Source organism: Nanorana parkeri, unplaced genomic scaffold (assembly GCF_000935625.1).
Source record: "Nanorana parkeri isolate BGI_ZX_2015 unplaced genomic scaffold, ASM93562v1 scaffold621, whole genome shotgun sequence".
NCBI lineage: Eukaryota > Metazoa > Chordata > Amphibia > Anura > Dicroglossidae > Nanorana > Nanorana parkeri.
The window spans coordinates 22,684-42,907 of record NW_017306889.1 but is presented as its reverse complement, the minus strand read 5'-3'; the positions used below and the strand labels follow the sequence as shown (position 1 = coordinate 42,907).

The window sequence follows — 20,224 nt, the reverse complement described above, 5'->3', positions numbered from 1 at the left end:
CATGCTGAGCATGTTCGGCCGACCCAAAGCCACTCGAAGCAAGCCGATGTACAGCTGATTTCAGCCGATGTACGGCTAAAATCAGCCGTACCAGCCTGAAGTGAATAGCCGAACAGTGTTCGGCTCACTTCACTTCAGATCGGTCATTCACTCGGCTGCCCTCGGCAGCTTCGTGAATAGACCCCATATAGACCCCAATAGACGGAAAGAGCCCTGGGAGTCCAAAACATATTCATTTCTGATTTTACAAATGTTAAGATAAGATATCAGCCATGTAGAGTGCATTGTTTTCCATCGGCCAACCCATAGACAAGGATTATGAAAAGAAATGTAAAAGCAGAACTACTGTGTAGTACTGCAAAGCGGGAAGTGGAGCATGTACATGTAGTAAGCCAGTATGGATGTCTCCACATTCATATATAATTACAAACTGTACATACTCACAAGTTTTTTTTATACATTAACACAGGTCAGTAAGATTATTAACATCAAGCTGATCTCTTTCACATATACAGTATATCTAAAATGAAAACATTGAAAATACTATACATTTCCTTTAAAGTGCGAAAATTGTGGTTTTATATAAAATGCTACTGCCTTACTGTTGTGGCATCATTTTCCTTTTTACATTTTGCCATGTCCTCTATTTACAAGTACTTTTCAGTTTTCAGGATCCAGCTGTTTGGGTGGCTTACATAGGATCTACATCTTTAAGTGGCTTAGATGGCAGCGCAGTGAAGGCTTACATCAAAAACATCGTTAAGCACCCATCTTATGACCCAGATACAGCAGACTATGATGTGGCTGTTCTAGAACTGGATTCTGAACTACGATTCAACAAATACACCCAACCGATCTGCCTCCCTGCTGCCACTCACGTCTTCCCTATGGGCAAGAAATGTGTCATCACTGGCTGGGGATACCTCAAGGAAGACAACTGTAAGACATGTGTTATTATAGACCTTGGTATAGCTAGCCATAATTCTGCCCATTGTTCTTTGGTTAAGATTTCAGGTCATTATGTAAGGATAATGATTATAAAACAAAGATTGTATAATATGGAGATCTGAAACAACATACTGTCCATATATATCTAAAACTATCTACTTTAAGAGCTCATTAGTTTGTCTACTTAGTAGCTCATATGGATATTTAATTATATAAATTAAAAACTTTATTAACTTAGCTATGAAAATACCATAGTAAAAGATCCAGACAGGTTTTGATATAGAGCAACTAATAAAGAGTAAACTGGGAGTGCAATTGGTCTAAGGCCACATTCACACTGAGCGATTTATCGCGCGGTAATTCCGGCGATATCGCGGCTATTTACCGCGCGATATCGCTCTCCAATGCATGGCAATGGAGCTCTGTCCGTCGCTGTCGCGGGTTGTGCGTCGCTACAGCAGGACCCTTTTTGAAGCGGATTTTGCCGCGATTCTAGCTTGCTCAATGCAAGCATTTGCGCGATATCGTGCGACAAACGCGCAATATCACGCAAAATGCAATGTTGCGCGATTTGCGAATCGCTCAGTGTTAATGAGGCCTCAGAGTGTCTGTGAAGGTTCTCATTCATCCAGGTCATGGTATATCTGTAACAAATAAGTCAAGGCAACTGGACTTGCTATATTTTGCTTGCAGACCAGTATTTTTCTTGATTCTGATTCTAGATTCTCCATTCTGAATTGAGAAAGCTGGTTGGATCTTCAAGAAAAATACTGGTCTTCAAGAAAAATACAGCAAGTCCAGTTGCCTTGACTGATTTAATCAGATTTTTTAGGTTCTGAAAAAACAGCGTTTAACAAGATAGGCAAATCTTAAGATGAACAGCAGTACATTGTCATGTAGGGTAAAACATGAGAATAGAAATCTTGTTGTCAGGTTAAATGCTTTTCTGAGAGGGATGAACATATGCATAAAAGGGCTGTCTGACAGACATGGGGGGAGTAGGAAGGATGGTGAGGGTGTGATGGAGGTGAGGTTTTGGTAGTCCAGGCCAGAGGATGGGGCTTCTCAAAGTGTTTTATAGTATCATGCACTCTGACAGGAAAGGTGGGTTCCAGAAGGGTGCTGTCAAAGCCTGGCAGTCATATCTTAGTATGTCTGCTAAGGTAGCTTCAATCTTTTTGTGTATAATGGCTTGTGTAATTCTGTTTTTAGTTTTTCTATATTTTGTTTGGCTACTTTTAGTACCTGTGTTTTTGAACAGAACATTTGTGAAATCTGGTGGGGGGTGTTTATTTATGATTCCTAAGCTGAGGTCTGGAGAAATATTAATGCCCAAGAAGATAATGAAAAATGTTGGTCCAGTACATATGGACTTTATGGCAGTTCCACCAAGAATGAGAGCCCAGCTTAGTGCATCCTCAAATGCAGTGAGGAGGATAGCCGGGGTAAACTTAGCTCTCTTAGGGGGGCTAGGCACCAACAAAAAAGCACCTTTTAATTTGTTTCAAGGACTGTGACATTTAGTGATCAAGACCTTATTGTTGCCCAGGCTTAGTTGGACCTGGTCTTCCTCTTACGCATGACATTGAGGTCAGCTGTGCATTTTTGGGTATAGAGGTGGGGGTCTAGGTCTAATTTGGTAATGAGTCTGGAGTAAACCATTTTGGCATCTAAGGCCTTGATGTTGGTTACTGTTAAAGATTACTGCCCTGTATTTTTTTCATGACTGTCATTGCAAATTATCAGTGAATGCTCTTTTAGAAAATACTAGTAATTGAAAGATAGTTTGGCAAAATAAAATGTAATGTATTACTTGTTTGAATTTGGGAAGTAGAAAGATGATTGCAGGATATTTTCTTAGAAACAGCTATCTGAACGGTTTTAAAGAGAACCCCATTAGGTATGCAAACTAAGTTTCCATATAATGCATTGAATATTATAGTTATTACCTAATAAATGTTCATGTTATAATTAAGAATGTCATGTATTATTGCATTGTCTTACTTTTCACTTTGTGCAATGCCCATACTAACTTCTACTGTGAACTAACAAATGAAAGCCCGATTGCATCTTCAGTTAAGCTAAATCCATGGGATTGTACACCCCATTGACACCCATCATACCATAACAATAAACCTAAATAAAAAAGTAAAACACAACAATAATTGTGAAAAAACTAAAGGCCGCAGCCCCTTTATTGGGTTTTAATCAATTTAACCAATAAATACCAAACAAAACCACTGTTAGCCATTAACAGACCAGCATGCTTAGTCAGTACCACTCAAGCAGAAATAACTTACACCAACCAAATTACTGTTTACCAACCACTGTCCACCCACAAAGTGGGCGACATTACCCAAACTGTTAACCATTAACAGACCACCATGCTTAGTCACCAAGACTCAAGCAGCAATAACTTACACCAACCAAATTACCATTTACCACAAAGTGGGCGACATTACCCCATAAAGATTGACTGCGACAAGGGAAAGTACAGTAAAGGAGAGGGTGGGCAGGGAAGCAGTTGAAAAGATCCAAAAGGAATTCTAAAGCTAATCCAGAGGTGAGTGCAGCTGGCAGTCCTGAGGTAACTGCTGACACTGTCTAGTGACAGGAGTTACTATAGAGGTGAAAGGTTACACTCATTGGTCAGCTGTTTTCCTGCCAAAAGTCTGTCACCAATCCTGTGCTTAGCTGACTGATGGTCTGTCCACCAACTGAGGTAAATCTTCCTAGCAACAGCAGGCAGCTTGTAACCTGAAAGCCAAAGCAGAAAGAACCAGCAAAGCAGTCCCATAGAGACATGTACATGACATTAACCACAGACCTGTATTTGACTATAATTAGTTTTTAAAAACACATGGCTGATAGGTGCAACAATCCCATGGGGCCACTTTTCTTCTTTTTCTTTCGTGGCCCTAACATTATAGCTGCATCAAAACAAAAAGAGTATAATGTCTTACATTCCATTTTCTTTCTAAAGCCACAGCCACTTCCTCATACCTCCCAACTCTCTCTCATTTGGAGGGACTGTCTCTCTGTGTGGAAGCAGTGGTCTCTTTGTAGAAGTTCAACACACCTCCTTCTGAGTCAGACCTATAACTCTGCAATCAGAAAAGTGCTTCTTGCTGATTGGAGATATTTAGCTTGGACTCAGCAGGGGGCACGTCAGACCGCTGCAGAGAGTCTGCTGCTTCCACGGAGAAACCAAGGTTCCTTCTTTGCAGAGTGCTGGCAGGGACAGGCTTTTCTACTCAGGTTGTGGTTGACCTCTAAAGAAAATGAACTGTAAAGGTTTAAACATATTTTGGTTTTTTTTGCACCTGGAGATAATTTAGCTGGTTTAAACTGAAAGTTCAATTGGGCTTTAAGATGCACCTTCTTTCCTTTCAGTAGTAAAACCTGAAGTTCTACAGAAAGCTACAGTGGCCCTCATGGATCAAACTCTCTGCAACAGTTTATACAGCAATGTGGTAACAGACAGAATGGTATGCGCAGGTTACCTGGAAGGCAAGATTGACTCGTGTCAGGTAAACAATGCACTATTTGGAAATTAATATCTGAGACAAAAAACAACATTTTTCACATCTTTCATGGTCATCTTTACATTTAGAAATCACAATGTTTAATTGTTTCTTGGTCTAAATTCAATGTATCTACTGGTTTGGACCGGGAAGGTCAGATATGTTTGTCGAGGTTCCTACAAACATATGACCACTCACTGATCCAGCTATAAACTGCCAGATCATGTGGAAACAAAAGAAGTCGTGACCAAGACCTGAGTAATAGGCACCACACCCTTGAGAAACCGATACAAACCAAATAGCAAAGATGGGGTTTTTTTAGGCACCAATTGACAAATCCAAACATCCACCTTGTATAAAAATATTCCTTTATTTGTGTAATAATTGAAAAATTAATATATAGATAGTTAAAATCGAACCTCCAACACGATACCTCCTTATACATCACTCTACTCCATATTAGCATTAAGGCAAGTAATATAATCTATGATTAGTCAATATTGCACATGTCTCTAGAACCAGAATTGGTGGATCTGGGTTATAGCAGCATTTGATGAATAAGAAACAGCAAACAATACATGAAGAGGAAATCAAGAAGGTTCTCAATTAATTCAAACCAGCCCTCGCTATTGAGATTGAGGAGTCATGTGAGTCTCAACTCAAAGCTTCCTCAGGAGATGGAGGAAATCAATTATATAGGAGTATCATGTGCATCCAGCCAGACCAGAGCGGGCGGAACCCAAAATTCAGGGAAATGAACCAGGTAGAGATCAGTACCCCAAGAAGCGATGGAAATAGGAGCCGTAACGTGCTCGAGGGCGGCCTCGTGCACGCCGGCAGCTCCAGGAGCGTGTGATTATTTCATTTAATGTATTTCTTTCATTTAAAAGCATACCATTTTCATTTGACACTCTACAATTTTTTCCCAATGCATTCCTATTTTAAGAACATTTTACAAAAGCTTTGCGCTGGAGATTCATTATAACAAACTACTTTTTACCAAGTTGATACGTTGTTACCCATAATACTCAATGAGGGGAATTGGAAAACTGGAGCAGCTAAATCTGGAGCAGCTGTGCATGGCAACCAATCAGCTTCTCTCTTTCATTTTCAAATGTTAACTGAACAAGCTGAAGAGAGAAGCTGATTGTTTGCCATGCACAGCTGCTCCAGATTCTGTCTGCTCCAGTTTTGATACATTCCCCCCCATTATATTTAAAGTAGAACTAAACCCACTGATCCAACTGTTTACAAAAAAGAAAGCCCAATTTAGAGCATACCAGTGTTGTTTTCTGGAGTGATTTCATTTATCTTTGGACTACTAATGCATACACAGTTTATCAAAACTGGAGCAGACAGAATCTGGAGCAGTTTCCAATGGCATCCAATCAGCTTCTCTTTTCAGTTTGTTCAGTTACAATTGGAAAATGAAAGAGAAACTGATTAGGTGCCGTGCACAGCTACTCCAGATTTTGTCTGCTCCAGGTTTGATACATTCCCTTCAGTGTATGTACTTTAACCTCCCTGGCGGTATTCCCGAGTGTGGCTCGGGGTTAATTTTCAGTACCAAGAGCGCTAACCCCGAGCCACACTCGGGATTGTGCAAAAGTGTCACTTACCTTGTCCCTACGAGCCCGTTCTACTAGACTCTTGTTTGGACAGATTTAGGTGAGTTATTCCTAAGATTTACTAAGAATTACAGGCCTACAATATAAAACAACACATTGCCATGAAAAACAATGTACCGCTTTGGCATGCTAAAATCCTCCATAATCATACCGCCAGGGAGGTTAAAGGCATGCCTCTGGTGATAAATGTCAAAGTTGCCAATGCACTTATATGAGCTTTTTGAAGCTCTGAAAAGGCTGGTATTATAGCTGGTCACATGTGCAGCAACAAGGTAACTACAGGCAACCATATTTGGCTGCAAAAAGATACAAGGGTTTTGGTTCCCCTTATGTTATTTTCATTACTGTGCTTTCACAAATTTTAATGATCAAAATGTTTTTGATTCTCTGAAGGTTTTATAACATGAATCAGTTTTACCGTGTGTTATTTATTGGCCTTAATAAATTAAAAATCTAATATAATGCATGAATCAGAACTTCGCTTGCACAGTTTCAGTTATCTGTTGAGAATATTGCCTAAGCCAGTGTTTAATTTTGTCACTATGCACATCAGACTCTTCCTGGTCCTTCCCCAGTGACATCACGCCTCCAGCACACATACTGGTCTTTCCCCAGTGAGATCCAATTTCCAGCACACACACATTTGTTTTCCTCATTGAGATTGGCTTTTCTCCTTTATCCCTCCTGCAGCACACACTCTCTAGTTTCTCTTCCAGAACTCCAACCACACAAACTGCATACTGAACACTGTCCATGTCCTCCCCTTTTCATTACCTTTTTATTTAATTATTTCATATTTTTTTAAAATTTTTATTTATTTAAAACATTTTTTTAATCAATGTAATTTTTTCCCCCACCTAACTTTACTGCTATCACACAGGAGAAAACAATGCCCTGTGTGATAGCAATTGGAGGTGACAGGTTCCATTTATTGACCCTGTCACCTCTAATACAGGAGTTCTAGCACAGCACTGTGCTGGAACTTCTGTGACAGGTGAGAGAGGAAGAGCACAGCTCTCCCCTCTCACTGTCTACAGTCTACACGGAGCGGCAGGGTTACTTTTAACCCTGCTGCTCTGCTCACTGCAGTCATAGACTCGGGACTCGGCGGAGGAGGACCGAACCAAAGGAGAGAGGTAAGTGCATGGGGAAGGGGGAGAAGGCTGCACACTGTTTACATGTGAAATCGGCGACAGCGCCGATTTCACATGTAAACGAAAAATCGTCTGCCTCACTCTACATTCAGTCCTGCTTGCCGCCCCTCTGCGCCCTGCCGCCCCGAGGCCGGGCCTCGTGGCCTTGTGGGGAATCCGGGCCTGGTCCTCCCCATAGACATTGCACTATGAACTCAGACACACAATCCGAAGGTTTGGCACTCACACACAGTTCAGCAGCAGAAGTAAGTTTCCCATTGCGGAGTTTGTGTAAGTGTATAATGACACACCTCACTCTTTCGTATCTATACCAGCAGTAAGATGCCTCTCAAGTACAAAGAGCTCTATCCAGTTTTATACATGCAGAGTACAGTATGTGCAATAAGTAACCCATTAGTAACCAGTCTGCAGTATATGTGCATTAATCCATTGGTGACCAGTTTGCAGTGTATGTGCATTAACCTATCAATGATCAGCCACCATAGAATGACTGTTAAGTCTACAGTCACCTACACCCAACCTATAAATATTAAGGGCCTGTTCACTCCAGCCACATTGGGCTGCATTGAGCAGCGTTGTGCCCTATGTCATTTTGTCTCAGCTTACACAAATACAGTGCATTGTGTGGAATGAAAAATAAATAGGACATGTTACAACTTTGCACAGTGTGTCTCAACACCCTATGATGCAATAGAAGACACCCACTGATGTGAATCAGTTCTAACCCCTCAGTGACCTGTTTGCAGTATATGTCATCAGCTTCAAGAACATGTGCATGCCAACTCTTCCTCCTTCCGTACAGTAATGAATATTCTGTGTGTGTGTATTAGTCCCTCAGTATCCTGTCCCCAGCATATAAGCATTAACCCATTAACACCCAGTCCTCAGCTCAGGTGTGTTAACTCCTCAGCATCCTATGCTTAGCATATGTGATGATAACCCCTCAGCACCCATTCGTCAGCCCATGTGCATTATCTCCTCAGTGCTCAGTCCCCATGCATGTATGTTAACCCCTCAGCACCCAGTATCCAGCTCATGCAGGATAATCTCTCAGAACTCAGTACCCAAAGTATGTGCCTTAACCTCTAAGAGGTTAACCCAAGGGTGTCAAACTCAATTTAATCGTGGGCCGCATCACCATTATGGTTGCCCTCAAAGGGCCTGTAAGACTATATAAATGTATCTAATCTTTATCATAATTACCTCTGCATTCAATTATCACTGGTTTTAGTAATAACTTAATACCTAGATCTGAAAGTAGAAGTCTAGGAAATGGCCTGGTAGGCCGGATTCGGCCCCAGGGCCTTGAGTTTGACACATGTGGGTTAACCTGTCTTAGAGATTACTACTGGATCCGAGCTAGTAGAGATAAAACTGACATTTGGTGTGGTGTACTAAAAAAATGTGTGGAATTACACTCTGGAGACTGGGTGCTGAGGGATTAGCACACAGGCACTGGACACAGAACATGCACTAGGGACTGCCTGCTAAGGGTTAACATATACGTGCTGGTAAGTGCGTACATGTGCTGGGTAGTGGCAGCTGGCGGATTAATGCACATAAGTAGATGAATAGAGGCTTGAGTCAGTATAACTTTTTTTTGTACCTAGACCAAAACGAGCACTTAACCCCTGCAGTGCAGGGGTAGCCCCACTGCAAGGGTTAAGGAAATTTTCCTCTGGAGTCCTTCTTTAAATAATATATTTTGATGTTCATCCAAGTTAAAAAAAAAGGGACAACTGAGGAGGAAAGAGGGGCAAAGGGATTTGGTTCCATATGAGGGACAGTTGGGTGGTATGGGTAAGGCTTATGGGATGCAAGCAACTTATGTGATGTATACAGATAGTCCTTGACTCATGAAAGGTTAAATGAAAAAATGCATAAAATGCATTTATGTATTTTCAAATATGAACATTTAAATTTTAGTTCATACAGGCTTCCTGTTGTGCTCTTTTGGATCAAAGGCCCAAAAAATTAACTATGGGATGAAGGGAAGTTGTGGCCATTTGGTGAACTTAAAAGACTTTACTCCTGTTTTAAAAATGGTGTAGATAAAATATTATTTAAAATTTGCCATGTGGTGTTATTTGGGCATAAAAAGTCTTAGTAGATTATTGTTTGTGAATCAGTGCAAAAGGTTTGAGAATGATAGGAGACAGAAGACAAAGAGCTGGGGATATGTGAGAATCACAGTTGTTGTAGAAGCACAAAAAGCTGTTTGTATAGCCAGCCAGTGGCTGTAGGATTAGGTGTGAATGGGGACTGTAAGACAAGCAGGGGCTGCCCTGGAGCCTTGATCCCTATGTGCAATGGGCCATGAACATTGGAAACAGAAAAACCAAGCCTGAGACATGTCATCATATCCTTTCAGATAACCGGGGATGGAAAAAGGCAATTTTGAACACAATTAATTATTTCAATTGCAACTTTGAACTTGTAAAATAAAAAAGAATTGCAAATGTATTTCTGAAAAAGAAACATGCCTTGCATATTTAATTCAATATTTAGAAATAATACATACTTTACTTCCTAAATATATGCTGGTCATTCTACATATTGCAAAATAAATATACTGTCTGGCTTTTTAATGATGATTTGCCATTGATCTCCAATAGGGATCTCTTTTCTAGAGATACTTTAAAAGCCAAACAGTACTGAATAGAGATAAAAGGTGATATGAGGGTCGGATGCATAGCAGTTGCAATGAAGAAGGACAAAGCTTTACAATCTAACCATATATGTCCTAGCCAAGGGCAGGTGTGTGAAATGGAGCCAGAAACCTGGTGGGGACGCAGAGGAACTGGTATATGTGTGCAGGGTAGCAGGGACAAGGAATTTTATGTGGCAATGTGGTATAAACATGTAGAAATAGTTTTGTTCCAAGTTTAAATTCGTATGAATATTGGCATATTCTGAAATTCGGATGCATCTGAATTTCCGAATGGAAAAAATAATGAATTCAAACAAATACGAATTTTGCGGTACCCAAAATTCGGATGCATACAAATTTTCCCACCCCCTGGCAAAGCACCTTGTCCCAATGTTGATGAGGACAAAGGCCTTTTCCCCACAATCCTGGCCCAGTGGTTGTGGCAGTCTGCGGGCAGGGGGCCTTATCCCACACTTACCCCACGCTGTTTTTTTAAAATTGTGAATGTGAATAACTCAATCTGATTAGATACGAAAACCAAATATTGGATCCATCTGAAATCTGAATATCGGACTGATCTGAATTTCTGGTCTGATAACTAAAACGGAAAATAAAAAAAATCCTAATGGCTCTGAAACGAAAATGAGATTACATTTCTGGCGGCTTTCATGCCTAATGTTGTAGTCACATACAGTAATTAGCCCTGTGCTGAGAATGGGTAGGCTGGCCAGTGGCAGAAACCTAGCTCCATAAAGCTCTCTTGCCAACCTGGAGGCAGGTTGCTAGGATGTGCCAGGCTCTGCGGCTGCTACTGCCATCTTCTTCCTGGGAGCAGCTGTGGAGGGAGTGCAGGGATCCTGGGAGGTGGAGAAGAGCTACTATAAGGCAGGACAAGATTGTGCAGTAGAGGGGAAGATGTTGGGAGAATGAGATCACTTAATAGTTAAACACAGAGGAAGTAGAAGGAGTAATTGCTACTGGAGGCAGAATCCCCAGTGGCAAAACGGAAGTTAACATTCTTTTTATATTACTATGCAAGTATGAATTTATGTCATTTTTTTATTGCAGGGTGATTCAGGGGGTCCTCTAGTTTGCGAAGAGCCATCTGGCAAATTCTTTTTGGCAGGCATTGTGAGCTGGGGAGTGGGTTGTGCTGAAGCTAGAAGACCCGGGGTCTATGTCAGAGTGAGCAAAGTTCGAAATTGGATTCATGGAGTCATCTCAGCACCCACACCAGTGGAAACACATACAAGTTTTGTTACTACCATCAGCAGCATTAAAAGGACAACTAATTCCAAAGTCACCACTGCTCGACCCATGACTAAGCATTCAACCACCAAATCTAAGCCAGGCAGTAGTACGATGCCAGCAAAACCAACCCAGAAGCCTTTCAGCACATCTAAACCTCAAGGTACATTGTCATTTTTAAGAATTGGTGTCTGCCATTTAAAACCATTTCGACTGTATCTAGCATTGGGATTGATTTACTAAAGAATTAGCGCATATTCACATCGCAAAGGGAATGAGGTGAAGCTTAGTTGAAAATAATTTTGAAAAGAAAATGTTGTGTTTGCAACCCTTAACTGTGTTTTTATCCTTCACTGTTCTCCCAAACCAAAGATGAGTATTCGTGGAATATTGGAAATTGGAACTACTTGACTTGATGACCCTCACGTAGACCTAGCAGTTACTAGAACTCTGTACTTTATTATCATAAATGTCCTCTTTTATTGAACGTATCTCCTATATTTCAATATACTGGACATCTTAAGTATTTCCACTGCATACTAAACTGCAGTATTCTAAGGCTTGCTTGACAGTTATCCTATGCTATTTCTGTAACAACTGGCTCATTGATCACATTTTAATATTGCTGAGCTTTGTAAGCCACTCTGTTTTGTTCTGTACTTGTCTGGTTCTATATTTGCTATTTCTTCTTATTTCTGTAACAAGATTATGGAAAAACTAAAGGACTCTTCTTCTTAAATAAAGAGCATAGCTTCACCTCATTTACTAAGCTCAATAAAATTTCACTTTACAATGAGAATTTACTCTACTCCCATAGAACCATAGATCATTTCTCATTGTAAAAAGTAATGGATCACTTACTTGAAAATCTCTGTATTGTCACAGATGCCTGGAACAACTTTCAGGAACAATCTCTAGAAGTTGTTTTCTATGCAGCTGACAGTGACTTTAAATGCTGTTTACTTTTACTTTCTGTTTTATGGACATTGCATTACATTTGTTACAATCTCATTGCTTTGTCGTTACTAAATAATTGTGTATTTTTAGGGAGAGCATATTTATTGTAACATTTAAAGCTTTTTTTTGACTGTCACATATTTACAGCCCGCTCTCCATACTTTTGTTAATAAATATATTGAATATATTATTAAACATAAATTATGTAGATTAGCCACTAGAGGGTAGTTTCATTGGCTTAGCATCCCTCTCTTAACAAATATTTCATGTTGCATGGGGTGAATACTTTTGTATTAGCAGACTTCTCTTTTGTGTTAGCAGTGAACAATCTAGGCCAAAATAGCTGATTTGGAAAAATTCTCCAATTCTGCTCACTTTTCAGTTCAGCTATGTTGTCCTAGATTGTTCACTTCTCCTGTCTTCTCCCAACTCTTCACCCTTTTGTGAATAACCCTGCTAGACCTGCATTGTGAGAAGGAGCAATGCAGCACAATCACTGTGTAGCCTTGACAAGCAGTAAGCTAATCCTGAACATGTAATGAGCAAAGATAGATGCCCTAATTACAAAGTACATATACTTTACAATACACTAACACATACTGATAAGGATATTTACATGTGCTGTATTTCTCAATAATTGGTGCAGTGGTTTTCTATATATTTTCCTTTATTATAATGAGGACTAAAAAAATAAAACAAAATATATTTCGTTTTTTGTCAGGTAAATATAAAATATTTCACATTGATATTATGTAGGGATGCACCAATACTTTTCGAGTACCAGTGCAGATACTTGGCATTTTCATGAGAACTACCAGGGTTGCAGTTGGGACCTTGTTCTGGCGCTCCACCACTGTCCTGAAATCATTAATCTGTATTATTTTAGAAAAACTGTCACATGACAATAAACAAAAATGTATCAGTACTCATACTTGTAAGTACTCAGCAAGTACCAGTACTCATACTCGCAAAACTGGTATCGATGCATCACTTATTTATATTTATAAAAACAAAATCATACATTAAAACAGAGATGTACAAATCCCAGGAGCTCCGTATAGTCCTTACAAATGACAGCTGCCTCTTAATTTTTGAATTTTTCTCTAGTCTAGTCTTGGAGCTGGAAAAGTATCGGTACTTGTACTTGTACTTGTACCGAGTACTGTACTTGGTATCGGTGCATCCCTAATATTATGCTTTCTCCAATTGAGCCCACAGTTTCCTACTTCTTCATTATTTCAGTGTTTCAAAATATCAAAAATACTTATAAAGGGCTGATGACTTTTAAAAAAACACATAGGTGTCTATTCGCTATGCTGCCGAAGGATCTAGCTGTAGCTTCAGCTGATCCTTCCGCTAGCTTCGGCCCCAGGACCCCTTCGGTTCAGTAGAACCGAAGGGCTGCTGTACAGGCTATTCACTATAAGTTGGCCAAGCGGCTCAGTCGAGCGGCCTCTCCGCGTTCTCAGTGTGTAATGACAGATGGCGTTCCTGGTTACCTGGTAACCAGGAACGCCATCTGTCATTACTCTCCCGGACGCTCTGGGAGTCTAATACGACTCCCGGCCACCCGGGAGAGAAACACTTTCTCCCAGAAAGGTTCACTCTGCTCGATCGACCTTTCCCTGCAAAAAAAACAAAAATCAGCATAGGAATGCATAGCTAGATTCCTATTGGCTATTTCAATTTGCAATAGCTAATAGCAAACTAGCTATTGCACCCACAGAGAGGGACCTGCTAGTTTGCTATTGATGCGTTCGGCTCACTTCGCTTCGGGTCGGTTATTCACTCGGCTGCCTACGGCAGCTTAGTGAATAGACCCCATACTTTCCAGCCCCAGAGGTTCAGCACTGTCTACCTACAACCTGAAGTCTTCAGCGCAGTTTCCATTTATGCACCACCATCTTAGAATCACGAGCCAACTGAGACTTCTTGATAACTCATAGTCAGAACCCTACTGCACATGCATGAGATGCACCAACTGGGAATGTCTGCTTGAAGCCTTCTGAGATGTGTGATCTTATCCGAGGAGGCTGCAGGCAGAAGGGGGTAGTGGACAGAGGCTTAAGAATATGGATGTGGGTAGGAAATACCTGATGATAAAGGTACTTGTTACCATGTTACCATGTTACCATGTTACCATTTTCAACTTTAAAGTCAAATTATGGCATAAGGGAAATATGTGACACTGCAGCTGTCGCACGTCGGTTCTATTGATCAAGAACTGAGCAATCACATACCTCTGACCACTCAGTACACAATCTTCTCCCTGTCAGTCACCACCCCCTGCAGGGACCCCCGTCTCCTCTCTCTGTTCTTCCAGTGCTGCCTAGAGGGGCAGACCCACAGAGACTAAGGGTGCAGGTACCTCGGGGCCTTTTTGTCGTTGGGGAGGAGATTCTGTGCCCTTGTATAGGGTTTTCTGTCTTCTCCCACCACTGGGGGGTTTCTCTTCGGGAGATCCCCCCAACCTAGTACTTGTGGGACCTGTTTCAGCAGGTCCCGGGGGATCGGGCTCCACTGTCCTTCGGGTTGGTGGACCATAGTCGTCTCAACCCCTGTCAGGAGCCTTGCGCCTCGGGGGTCGGGAAATTGTGGCCCCTTCTTTATTGAAGGGCCAAGCACCCTTGTGCACTTTTTTACATGTTTCACTTTTTTTGTTCACAGGGGATTTGTTTTCGAGCACGCTCCATGGGCTTAAGAAAAATAAATAAATAAATAAAAGTGCACAAGTGCAATCCATCTATTTCCGACACTAGAAAAGAGAAAAGAGTGCAGTCCATCAGCCCTAAAATAAGAAATAGTGCAAAATAAAAGGTCCAAAACACATGTCTTATAACGCACGGCAAGGAAGACACGTGTTATGTACCCGTTTTATTGCACTGTTGCTTAATATAAATTTGGTGATCTGCACTCTGAACTTTTCATCATTGGAAATAGATGGATTGAACTTGTGCAAGTCAGAAGTATTTTTGATGTACTGTATGGTAAAAATTGCAATTTAATTGGCAGATTGTTGAAGGATCATATGCTGTATTTTGATTTTTAGCATTAAAGGGGATAGTTATTAGCTTTTTATTAAAGATTTGCTAGTGCAGAAGTTATTATATATTTTAGATGTATTTGTTTTTACTATAAAACAACATTAAAGGGAACCTGTGCCCAGTCTATGCACACTAAAGTATTTGCATATTAAAACAAGCCCTCACTCACCTCTGTAGCTATAGTTATAGGCATTCTGAAGAAAATGATTTGCAAAGTACACAAAAGAGCGAATGACATCTCAGCTTTTCTTTATGGAAAGCAAATCTTGGCTGCTTGTCACCATTTCAATGCAAAAAAGACTAAAACCCAACTTACGAGTCTTTGCTGGGATTTTTTAAGGAACTTCGAAAATATATTACGTCACAGTACAAGCAGCTAGAGAGGTCAGGGGTGGCTTGTTTCAAAGCTCATTTGCTGCTTGTTAAGGATATGTAAATAGTTTAATGTTCTCTGGGCACAGGTGCACCTTAACTATTTTCATACTGGCCATTGTGAAAAAATGGCCAGTAGGTGTAGTAGTTATTCTGAATGGACGTACCCTGTGTGCGTGCACCCAGCTGAGAGGAGAGTATCAGCTACAGGCACAAGTCAGCTCTGTACCTTGTGATCACTATGATTGGTCATCACACCAATCACATGTCAATAATTACATTGCTAAGCCCTCCCCTTTCTCTTACAACACAGGATGGGGACTATTCCAGTACTGAAAACTAAAAAAATAGCCTGGACAGGAAGGGTCTTAAAGTTGTTATGGTACTTCTGCAGATTATGTCAGCCAGGATCAAGTATCATAGCTCATTTAAAGGAAACCTATGCTAAGAGAAGCTTAGACTAAAAAATGCTATATATTCTTGGGAACAGGTGCATTTTAACTTGCTGCATTTCATTTTCCAAGCCAGTGATTCAGACTGTATTGAACACATAGACCTTGACGGACAGATATCTCGAAATTGGAGCTCAACAATGGCAGCCTGCATACAGTATATTTTATTTTGACAGAAATTACAATTAAAAGAAGGAAATATTTTATGTTTATAAATTAGAATTTTTTTTTCATTACAGAATGTGGAAGTCGTCCTGGCCTAACAAAACCCAACAAGATAGTGGGTGGATTTGATGCTGTCAGAGGGGAAGTCCCATGGCAGGCCAGTCTGAAGGAGGGTCCACATCACTTTTGTGGAGCAACAATAATTGGAGATCGATGGTTGGTCTCTGCTGCTCATTGTTTTAACCAGTGAGTACCCTAATTACAGTGAAGTGTCTGTAAGAATATCTGAATGGCATACCAAAGTATGCGTTAAATACATTTTTGACAGCTGCATTAAAATTACATTCTCATTGCAGTCCTAAATAACTGATACATTTATGTATCATGTCAGTAGTTTGTGTATTTTCCTTTGGCATAAAGAGAAAATGTGGGTGAACGGTGATTGCTTAACATACTCATACACCCAGCAAATACAGCATTGACCTGCTGTGAACTGCAGATCTGCCACCAAACGCGTGTCACTGGGAGCCGACTGTCTCTTCTGCATGAATGCAGCTTACTCCCTGATGATGCCCCATCAAATCCACCCTCCACCAGCCACTGTTTGGGTGCGGATGCCTCCTGAGATATCTGATGTAGATATCCCGTGAGCCTGCTGGAGCAGGGCTGAGGTCATTCTCGCCTAGACGAGAATGGAGGCACGCGACAATGTGGAACAAAAAAATAAAAAAAGGGTAACTAAAGAAAAAAAAGTGGTTCCTTTACATGTTTGTGGAGGGGGGAGGGTTGTAATGCAGCAAAGTTTTTTTTTTTTTGCTGTGAAGATTGTTTATGGCTTTATTTGGAGTAGCACAACAGATACATGGTATTTCTTCCCCTATTAGAGTGAAGTAGTGTCCACTCTCATAATCCCAAATCACAGGCAATGGCATACAAACACTGTGTTTAGCAATTCATCTATAGGTGTACAACACCACATTTTTTTAAATAAACTGTACATCACTTGTCACAGGATGTTCAATAATCAATAAAATCAATAATCAATGTTCAATAAAATTAATCTGTTTAAAAAATGCTATTGACTTTTAAGTAGGAACATCGGTGTGTGAACTTGTAAAGATCTTCACAGATTACCTCACTTTTAAGCTGAAAAATGTTGTTATCCTTGGTCTCTTCAGAACTAAACTGGACCATGTCACTGCCCATATGGGCTCCACAGCACTTAATGGAGCTGACAGCATGGCTGTAAAAATCAACCTGAAGAGGGTGATCCAGCATCCTCACTTCAATCCACTGACCTTGGACTTCGATGTGGCTGTAGTGGAGTTATCAAGCCCTTTGACTTTTAATAAGCTTGTACAGCCCGTGTGCCTTCCATCAGCCCTACAGAAGTTTCCAGCTGGGTGGAAATGCATGATCTCTGGATGGGGCAACATCAAAGAAGGCAATGGTATGTATATTATACCCATGGGAAAATCATATGGGGACTATTTTGATCTAAAAAAAAGTAATTCTGTCTGTTTATATTTGGGCCAAACCTTGCTTTGATTGTTACATAGTTACATAGAATTTGAGGTTGAATAAAGACACAGGTCCATCAAGTTCAACCTTTGTGTCTATGTGTGTGATTGTGCATGTGTATGTGTGTACGTGATTGTGTAAGGGCTTTTTCTGTTGTATGTCTGATTAACACTTATCTCTTGTATAGTGTCGAAACCTGAGGTTTTGCAGAAAGCCTCGGTGGGGATAATAGACCAGAAAATGTGCAGTGTCCTCTATAACTTTTCCATTACTGAACGGATGATCTGTGCAGGTTTCCTTGATGGTAAAGTGGATTCTTGTCAGGTAAGACTAAATTGCTAATAACCAAAAATATTTGCACCCAAATTTCTCTACTTACGTATAGTTTTTATTTTAAAGGGCGATTCTGGGGGACCCTTGGCATGTGAAGAGAGCCCAGGTGTTTTCTTCTTGGCAGGCATTGTAAGCTGGGGTATTGGATGTGCTCAGGTGAAAAAGCCAGGGGTTTATAGTAGAGTTACCAAACTCAAGGACTGGATACTCGATACAGTGGCTCCTGTACTGAGGACAACTGATAGTGGTATGAATCTTCCAAAGTCCTCAGTTCCTTCAACAACTCCCTTGACCACCACCACAAGAGCATCCACTATTAAACCACCAACTTCCCCTGGTCGCAGGACAACCACAGTATCTAGGACTACAATGTCTCAAACTAAAAGTACAAGAAGCACTCCAAAATCAACAACTAAAAGTACAACCAAAAGGACAACTACTGCCAGGACTAGCACTACATCATCAAGGATCACTGAGCCACCCAGACCCACACAAAGACCAGGTGAATTAAAAACCAAATATTCAAATAGTCTAGAAAATTATTTAGGCTGGGTTCACACTGTTCCAATGAGGGTAATGCACACATGTAAACACACATTACCTTACACGTTAATGTGTGTTGTGGCAGCCTATTCATTCTGAAAGGACTGCCAGCTCAACCCAGAGCAGACAAAACCACGCTTGACCCTTTTTCAGTAACACTTACTGCAGTGCAGATGCATTACCTTAGTGCTTTGGGTGCCATTTAAAACGAATGCAACCCAGCTTATGGATGCACATAATGTGTGTTACCACTGCAAATCAGTGTGAACTGGCCTTTAAAAAAATTATGTAAGATGTTTTAGGTTCTATCTAGATATAATCAGGTAGTGATCCTAATGTCTATGGGCAAATGTCTGTGGGTACCTTCAGTCACCCACGTGTTTCTGTTTTTGTGATCTTGCTGTTGCTTGGGAGTAGTTCCTTTCGCATTTCTTCACGTGTGTTTGCCTATTTCTCCCAAATTTTGATCATACAAACACATACATAACAATGAAAAATGGGATTTGCCCTTGCTTCTTGTTCTATTAGACACCTGCTGTCTGGACAGGAAGTGAGGAGAAATCTGCCAAATAGGGACACAAACAGCAATAAAGTCCTGACAGACTAAACGTTCTAAACCTTCTTTACCCGACTAAAAAATTTATTTTCTTTTCGAGGGAATGTTTCACATTGGGGAATTTTCCCTCCCTTCCGCTTATAACCTTTGTCAAATAGCCAGCAAATGAAGAGGAATGTCTCAAACTTCCTGTTCTGTCTTGCCCCTAAAAAGGCAGAAAGTAAAGAGAACTTGTCCAAATTCAGTGAAATCACTGAGAATGGCTGTGAGGTTGATATGTGTATTTCTTAGGTATTATAAGTGACAAAAATTATTGCCAAATCAATAGCCCATAGCTGAAATGTAAAAATTGCCCTGTTTCATAAGGGGTATACAGGTGCTAGACCTGAGGTGGTCTTCATGCGACTGTCACCATAATGTGAAAAGGAGAGGGACAGAGAGAGTAGGTTTACTAAGGGAATTAATGCAGGCACTGGAGGTGCAGAAGAGTGACTTTTCAGAAAACATTGAGGAGAGGGACAAAACCAGGCACAAAAGAGTAGAACAATGACAGTGAAATGGAGGCAGGAGAAGTTATCAAGGATGAATTGGAGAATGGCAACAGAACAGAAGAGTAAATACATTGAGGAGGAGAGTAGTAAAAAAAATCACCTGGGTGAAAATGGCCATAGAGTAGGGCAGCGGAGACACTATGAGAAAATATGAGCAACCAGGAGAAGAGAGCTGGGGCAGAACTGACAGTGAATTGGAGTGCAATAGCAATACAGTGGAGGCAAAGAGAAGTGACTGCACAGACAGGTTGTGATATACTCACCTCAGAACACTCCAGAACCCAGCAGCCTCACACGCAGGGGCGCCAGGCTGCTCCTCCCCACTCACACCAGCTCTCACAATAAAGCAGTGGGGTTTTTGATTGCTCAGTGTCCCACTATTACCTGTGAAACGCTGAGCAATCATCCTCTGTGGAATCAGCCTGCTCTCACAGCCTGGATACTGTGAGCTCCCACTGCCTCAAGGTTCTGCTGCCATTGCCTCTTTCTGCTCAGTGTTGGAATACTGAATAACCGTCTCCACATTACGTGCACTGAAGGAGGCACCCCCCCCCCCCCCCCCCCACGCAACGAACACC

At 40.9% G+C, this 20,224-nt stretch overlaps 1 protein-coding gene across 1 annotated transcript in view; it reads left to right on the top strand.

Annotated features, from left to right (window-relative positions):
- Positions 1-20,224, top strand: part of TMPRSS9 (transmembrane protease, serine 9) — a 62,442-nt gene that overhangs the window by 30,683 nt on the left and 11,535 nt on the right. The window contains exons 9-15 of the mRNA XM_018563005.1: positions 665-939; positions 4,342-4,478; positions 10,973-11,315; positions 16,217-16,388; positions 17,321-17,592; positions 17,851-17,987; positions 18,063-18,498. Coding sequence (XP_018418507.1) covers positions 665-939; positions 4,342-4,478; positions 10,973-11,315; positions 16,217-16,388; positions 17,321-17,592; positions 17,851-17,987; positions 18,063-18,498 — 1,772 coding nt within the window. The remainder of the gene's footprint in view (positions 1-664; positions 940-4,341; positions 4,479-10,972; positions 11,316-16,216; positions 16,389-17,320; positions 17,593-17,850; positions 17,988-18,062; positions 18,499-20,224) is intronic.